At 38.7% G+C, this 8,482-nt stretch overlaps 1 protein-coding gene across 1 annotated transcript in view; it reads right to left on the bottom strand.

The window, feature by feature from the left end:
• The window catches only part of FRYL (FRY-like), a 176,602-nt gene that overhangs the window by 151,132 nt on the left and 16,988 nt on the right, over positions 1-8,482 (bottom strand). The window contains exons 3-4 of the mRNA XM_006872668.1: positions 4,371-4,510; positions 3,277-3,373 (exon numbers count right to left, since the gene is read on the bottom strand). Of these exons, the coding sequence (XP_006872730.1) occupies positions 3,277-3,373; positions 4,371-4,510 (237 nt within the window). The remainder of the gene's footprint in view (positions 1-3,276; positions 3,374-4,370; positions 4,511-8,482) is intronic.

Genomic DNA, 8,482 nt, shown 5'->3' with positions numbered 1-8,482 from the left:
AAAGTTGCACAGCAACGAAGTGGTACAGCTGGGATGAGAACTATGTCTACCTCTGAGTTTATTATAATCGTCATCTGGTAAAGGGATAGAAGGTCTTTTGTGCATTATGAAGAGTTCCAAATAAGAAGTGGAATAGACTCATTAGCAACTATAAACAACAACGATGCATACATTCGTTACTGAGCCCTGGCATGGCACTGTAGCATGCGCACTGGACTGTTGACTACATGGCTGTAGTTCAATCCCACCAGTCATTTCGGAAACCCTAGACAGGTTCACCAGGGGTTGGAACTGACTCAGTGGCACACAACAACATTACTAAAAACTAACAGAAGACATAAAAAAAATCATTCTCAAGAAACACACAGTTCATCTACAGCAAAGGAATAACCCACAAAGAATATTTACTCCTCAAGATGTCAACAACCATGTATCAGTACTTCAATATTCTGGGACTTCCTAATTCATCCAAACAAAACTGCATTCCGTTTTAATATGAACATATTATGCAAGACCAAAGGAAAAGTTCTGTTTGAGTCAAGATCTAGTACAATGTTTATTTCTCCTGGATCTACTAATGCTATGTCATTCTGACATGAAGAAAATCAGGTTTGTCATGATGTTTCAGAAAGCTCAACTGTCTTTACCTCACTTTAAACAGTTAATAGTTTCGGCAACGTTAAAGAGTTACCTTTTACTGAAGGGAAAAAATTTGAAAGATGCATATATGACTTTATATAACTAAAGTATATCTCTACTACTCATGCTATATGAGGGGCTTCAAAAGTTCATGGAAAAATGGGGTTAAGTGCTAATGGAATTTTTCCACACACTTTTTGAAGCTCCCTCATATTTTATCCTCTGGTGGGTGAATGTGTACACATATCATATAACTCAAGGAATGAGAACTAATATAAAAGAGGGAAGGGTCAGTGCAATGGGAACTCTAAGTTGGAACAATATAGTGGCAGGACCAAAGACAAGATGAACCATCAGAGCCACCATATATCTGCTTTCTACACTGGGTCCACGTGACCCGCTGCTCTGAAAAGACCTGCTGCATGCAGCAGCCTTGGAAAATGTTCTAATTGAAAAAGACTTCTGAAGTTTATAGACCAATGGGTCATTTTACAAGGAGGATTAGGAAGACCAAAAAAACCCTTTACAAGTGGTGTGTACAGCAGTTCTGAAGCCAGTGTGATCAGGGGCAACTTTTTGATGGAAAGAGAGAGACGGACTGCTAGTGAATGAACGTGATGGGTCAGTCACAATGTGAGAAAAGTGCCATGGAGCAGGGTCGCTGACAGCCCTGGGGCTCAGTGGAGGAAGCCTGCAATTTCTCCTGCTGGAAAAAGAGGTCCTGGGCTACTTAACTAAGCAAAGAAATACAAACCCAAGAAATGCTAACGATCAACCACAATCATCTGTAGTCAAAGTCCAGTCATAGTCTAAGGCCGTATTTGATCTAAAGCTCTTCCAGCTTTATTTACTCCAGACTTACGGTTTTAGGGTCTCAGCTAAGAAGGGAAATGAGAGAAATCAAATCTGACTTGTACAAATACCAGAGCAAAATGCTTCCACATCAACCAAAAGACAATCCTTATGAAAGAAAAAAATTAAAGTGACTTAACCTTTGATTAATTCACTTACATATTTAAGGCTATTTTTATTTACAGATCTCAGAGCACCAAATATTCTTTTTATATACATAGCAAAAACATATGGAAAAGTATAAATGGTTACATAATTCAAATACTTTTGTTAATAATTAAAAAGAAATGATTTTTACCTCTTAGATTTTCTATAAATATTATATATTCAACTTTTTAAAAAGGAAAAGAAAATTCACTGCACAAAGCATGCATACATAAAAAATAATTTTTTTTTTTAAAGGCTTCCTAACTTTTTTCAAGGAGGCTTCAAGGCACAGTGGTTTAGTACTTGGCAGGCAATGGTTATAGCCCATCAGCTGCTCCAAGAGAGAAGAGAAGGCAGTCCGTGTACATTCAAACTCACAGCCTTGCGAACCCTGTGGCCAGGTGTACTCTGCCTTATTCAGCTGTTATGAGGGCAACAGGTTTGGCTTTGGGTTAAGTTTTTTCAAAGTAATATAATATGGATAGCTGTAAATGGATTACCCTTGATACATACCCATATATAGCTTTTTCAAGAATATGTTGTTGCTGTTGTTGTTAGTTGCCAAGATGATTCCGACTCAGGGCAAACCTATGTTTGAGGGTTCTCCTGACTCTAGAATCTTAATGGAAGCCACCCGCCGGGATTTTACTTCCATGGTACTCCCCAGCGGGTCTGAACCACCGACTTTTAGATTAGCAGTTGATTGCAAACAATTTGGGCTACCTAGTAGCCTTTTTTTTTTAAAAAAAAAAAGACTACCAACTTCAAATTAAGGGGAAATATCAAGGCTTTCAAAAGCATGTGAATACATACTTGGGCTGATTATAACAGCAAAAATATATGACAACACATGACGCTGAGTTATTTATACCTTTACAATTAATCTAGCCAATTCAGATGTTGTTGTTATGTGCCGTGGAGTTGGTTCCGACTCATAGGGACCATGTACAGGGTTTCCAAGGCTGTAAAACTTTACAGGAGCAGAAAGCCTCATTTTCCTCCTGCGGAACAGCTGATAATTTCAAACTGCTGACCCTGAGGTGAGCAGCCCGATTTGTAACCACTACACTACCAGAGCTCCCTAGCCAATTCAGATTTTAGCTCATAAATACAGTGCCTAGAACAATGCCAGAGCATTCAAATATTCACTAAAAGAAATTAATATTTTCTCCTGACTGAAAATCACCTGCACTTGACAATTCAATCTTAACCTTGTCAAATCACTCCCATTCCTCAATTATAACTACAATTATACAAATACGGCTGGAATGCAGGCTTGAGGGCTGAGGAAGAGAAAATCTTTGAAAATGAAAGCAGAAAGGGATTAAAGTATGTGAATGAGAGGCAGGGATATATTTGCAGCCAAAAGCCAATGTTTAACATAATTTCCACTCAGCTCCTTTTGCTAACAAGATTTCATACCTTGGGCTGGCATGCAAGGGCACAAAGAGTACGGGGGAGTGATGGCTGCAGGGCTCAGAAGCCTCAGGCAGTTGAAAGAAGTATAGTGAAGTTAACAGTGATTTGGTTCATGTGGGCCAGAATCTTCGATATAACATCCTAAAAAGGTAACTTCAACATGTAGTCTAATAGGCAAAATATGAGCAATACAGACTTTACAGGAATAAATATGCTTACCTGCTTTAGAACTTCAACTAAAACTAAACAAAATATGAAATCTACTGCTAAGTCCCTCCTTTCAAGAAGATAATCTCTTTCTCGTTGCTGATCGTCCCTGAAATGAGAAACCACAACGAGGATTGCATTAAAGACTGTACATTTTTAAATGGCTACTTCATTAGTACTTCACATTACTTACTGAGTTCCTAATATGCATGGTGTGCCAACTGAGATTGTTGGTACAAATTTTAATAACTTATATTACATGTTCTCATACTCCTGGCTTTCTGCATACACCAGGTGTTTAAATACAGTTCACTATGCTATCTGTCAGAAATTAAACCTAATCTGAAAAAATTAGTAAAGGGAAGTAAGTGAAAGACCTTTCTGGATGAAAATAAGAGTAGGAAGCAAACTCCTCATAAATCTAAGCAGATAACTCACAAACAGGACCTACTGAAGCTTGATATTAAACCATGGCACAAGCAACAGACCACAAATGGATGTTTTACATAATGCCAAGTTCTACCAGGGCAATCTGAAGGAGTAGGTAAGTAAGCTCTTGGAGGTAAACAGCAAGAGGTGTAATGTGATACAATAATACAGGATTTTGACAATCTTACTGGATCATAACAGTTCTTCCTGTTGCAATTCTCATCAGTATATCTCCTTTAACTGTTCAACAACTATAAAATTCCTCACTGGACTACTGAAATGATAGTCCTTAAATTTGTTTTGCATGACTAGTCTCAGTGATAAATATGGTCAGTGCTGCAGCTAGTTTAATCGGTGCCTGGTATAGCATTGTAGGATAAGCATTTGACTGCTAACCTCAAGGTCGGCAGCTCAAACCCAGCAGCTGCTCCTTGGAAACCCTATGCAAGGTTGCTATAAGTCAGAACCGACTCAACGGCACGTAACAACCACCACACCACCCTTGCTTTGTAGATTTTTTGAACTATCCATCTCCCTTACAACCACCATCGTAACAAACATAAATGGGTTTTATGTGGCATAGAAATCAAATAAGAATATTCAGTTGATAACTCTACCAGCCTTTTCATTCAAACAGATTTAATTCCAGGTAGAACAGTGGGAAATAATCCACTTACCCCTTAGATTTTGTGCTAGATCGAGGTCTGTACTCATAAGATTCATCTTCTGTTCCATTCTGGCGTCTGTACCAGTCAAACAAGGTGCGAAGTAAGGAGGGGAGACAGTGCTCTGCTACTGAGCTCATGGAGCTTACCACCTGAAAACACACAATTACCTGTCATCAAATGCCAGAATATAACATCAAATGTTATACTTGATGAAATCAACATAGCAGACGAAATGCAATAAGTGAGCTTTAAGGTGAGTGCCAAGTAATAAAGTAAAATTGATGACATTTCATCCACTATGAAACTTTACCCAAATCCATTCAGTTTAGCTCAGTAGGCTTTCAACCATTTTCCTGCTGCCATACGGAACACACAGGTGTACAAACAAGAACATCAGTAACATCCCTGACTACACACACAGATCTCTCTGAGAGAACTGTTATCATAACATGAAAAACCACGCTGCCAGGTACACTCCACTCTCAGGTGAACAAAAGATTCTAAAGTGTTGCCTTTACAATGGACGGAGAGATGCAGAAACAGAAAAAACTACATTGTGTTAGAATTGGGGTGAAAAGAGCTGATCAATTTATGTTACTTAATTTGGGGCATTGCTGAGACTATCTAAATTCTAGGTGAACATTACTGATTCACTGAATGAATGAACCTAATTTGCCTGTAGTGGTGCTCAGAGATTTTAGTCACTATAAGCAACTAAAAAACAAACTGTCTCTTCACAGTAATTTCTATACCTGATTCAACTTACTGCTTATACAATTAGTATTTTTAAAGAAGCACATAGTCAAGCCTGCCACAATTTGTTTTCCTTAACTATAGGCTGCAGGTATATTTCAGCTCTACGCTTATAGGAAGAGTCAGGTGTTGTTAGGTGCTGTCAAGTTGGTTCCAGCTCATACTAACTCTGAGTACAACAGAACCAAGCACTGCCCAGTCCTGTGCCATCCTTACAGGCGTTGCTACATTTGAGGCCATCGTTAGAGTCACTGTGCCAAGCCACCTCATTGAGTGTCTTCCTCTTTTTTGCTGATCACTTACACGCATGATGTCCTTCTTTGGGGACTGGTCCTTCAACACAGAGTCTCACTACCCTCCCTTCTAAAGGAGCCCTCTGGCTATGCTCTGGCTTCTTCCAAGACAGATATGTGCCTTCTTCTGGCAGTCTATGGTACATTTAACATTGCTCGTCACGCCTTAATTCAAATGTGTCAGTACTTCTCTGGTCTTCCTTGTTCCCTCTCCAGCTTTCACATGCATATTGAAAATAACATCATTTGAGTCAGGTGCACCTAAGTCCTCAAAGTGACATCTTTGCTTTTTAACATTTAAAGAGGTCTTTTGAAGCAGATTTGCCCAATGCAGTATGTTCTTTAGTTTCTTGTCTGTTGCATCCATGGACATTAATTGTGGATTCAAGTAAAATGAAATTCTTGACAATTTCAATATTTTATCCACTTATCATGATATAGTGTTAATTCAGTTGTGAGAATATTGGTTTTCTTTATGCTTCAGTGTAACCCATGCTGAAGGCTGTAATCTCTGATCTTTATCAGTAAGTTTTTCAACTATTTGCTTGCAGCAAACAAGGTTGTGTCATCTACATAACACAATTTGTTAATGAGTTTTCCTCCCCAACCCTGATGCTACATTTTTCTTAATATCATACAACTTTTCAGATACTTGCTCAGTATGTAGGCTGAACAAGTATGGTCAAAGGAGACAACCCTGATGCTCATCTTTCCTGATCTGAAACCATACAGTATTGCCTTGCTCTGTTTGAATGAGTGCCTCTTACTGTATGTACAGATTCTGCATGAACACAATTAAGTGTTTGGGATTTCCCCTTCTTTGCAATATTATCCATAATTTGTTACGATCTATACAGTTGAATGTCTTAGTATGGTCAATAAAACACAGGTAAACATCTTTCTGGTATTCTCTGCTTTCAGTGAAGATCCACCCCATAATAGCAATGATATCCTTTGTTCCATGTCCTCTCCTGAATCTACCATGAATTTCTGGCAATATGCTGCTGATACACTTAACCGCAAGGTTGGCTTGAACCATAAGGTTGGCGGTTCAAACTCACTAGCTGCTCCTTGGAAACCCTATACAGGGTCACTCTGAGTTGGAACCAACTTGACAGCAGTTAACAACAACAGCGTGAATTTCTTCCAGTTGGCTGGCAAATTTCTTGGCAATGAAGTAAGCATTTCCAATGCTGTATCGTTTGTTGAAACATCTCTATTGGTGTTTTATCAATTCCTGAAGCCTTGTTTTTCACCATTCCCTGCAGTGCAAGATTGGACTTCCTCCTTTAATTCCATTAGTTCTTGATCACGTGCTACTTTCTAAAACACTGGAATGACAATCAATTCTTATTGGTACAAAGATTCTGTGTCTTCTTCCATTTTCTCTTGATGTTTCCTGTGTTATTCAATATCCTGCCCATGTTGCTGTTGTTGTTAGGTACTGTGGAGCCGGTACTGACTCATAGAAACCCTGTGCACAACAGAATGAAACACTGCCCAGTCCTGTGCCAACCTCACAATAACTGCTACACTTCAGCCCATTGCTACTGCCACTGTGCCAATCCATCTCACTGAGAATCTTCATCTTTTTCTCCAACCCTCCACTTTACCAAACATGATGTACTTCTCCAGGGAATGATCCCTCCAGATAACAAGTCCAAAGTATGAGAGATGAAGTTCCTGGCTTCTAAGAAGCATTCTGGCTGTACTTCTTCCAACACAGATTTATTTGTTCATAGAATCCTTTAATATTGCACTTCAAGGCTTGACTTTTCTCTTCAGTTCTGTCAGCTTAAAAAGTATTGAGCATGTTCTTTCCCTTTTGATTTTCTAACTCCAGGTGTTTGCACATTTTATTAAAATACTTTAGTTTGTCTTCTTGAACTGCCCTTTGAAATCTGCTCAGCTCGATCCTTTAGCTTTACCTTTTCTATGTTCAATAGCAAGCTTCAAAGTCTCCTCTGATATCCATCTTGGTCTTTTCTTTCTTTTACATTCTTGGCTGTCGTGGACTTGTTTTCATTTTCTTCAGCTACAACATGAACATGCATAGGAGCATTTGATGACTGTTCTGTAGTAGTCTCCTGTCCTTGTTCTGACTGAAGATACTCAGCTTCTCCATTGTTTCTTTCCACATATGTACTCGATTAATTCTTGTGCATTCTATCTGGTGAAATTCATTTAAGTTGTTGGAAAAAAAACACACAAAAAAGTATTTCCAATGAACAGACAACAGGCGACATAAAATTCTAGCATGCAATTTCCTGTGTCACTTCCTGGCCGTATTTCCAACTACTGATCCTTTTTTGTTTTCAATTTCATATTCTAATCACTAGTAATTATCAATTCATCTTGACTGATCAAGTCTAGACTGAAAGAACTCTAAAACCAGACTGGTGTTAGTAGCTGGTGCATAGATACGAATAACACTTGTATTAACTGGTCTTTTTTGTAGGTGTATGGATATTGTCAGGTCACTGACAGTGTTGTATGCCAATGTAAATCTTGGAATGTTCTTTTTCAGGATGAATGTGACACCACTCCTCTTAAATTTGTCCTTCTTGGCACAGTAGACCATATGACTGTCTAATTCAAAATGACCAATACCAGTCCATGTTATCCCACAAATGCCTAGGATATCGACCTTCATGTAGTCCATTTCATTTTTGACCCTGTTGGTATTTAAAATATCCATAGCACAACGTCCAGAAAAACAGCAATATGCAAGGCATCACAGTAAAACAATCTGGCAGACAACCATGTTTGTTTGTTTTGTTGTTGTTACTGTTAAATGCCGTCGAGTTGGTTCCGACCCAAAGCGACCCTGTACAGGGTTTCCGAGGAGCAGCTGGTGAGCTTGAACCACTGATCTTACAGTTCAAGTGGCTTTGAAGTCTGGCGCATTAACCTACAGAGCCACACCAGGACTCCTTTATTTTTTTTTAACAGTCTGCACATTTTATTAACAATGAACAGTATCATTCAAAGCATTTTCTAATATCTGAAGAAGAAATAAAACACCATCTGCTAGTATAAATATATACTAAAATTATCTAGCGTAGACATGTTTGG

The sequence above is a fragment of the Chrysochloris asiatica genome, unplaced genomic scaffold, assembly GCF_000296735.1.
Source record: "Chrysochloris asiatica unplaced genomic scaffold, ChrAsi1.0 scaffold00209, whole genome shotgun sequence".
NCBI lineage: Eukaryota > Metazoa > Chordata > Mammalia > Afrosoricida > Chrysochloridae > Chrysochloris > Chrysochloris asiatica.
This window is presented reverse-complemented; position numbering and strand designations above follow the sequence as displayed.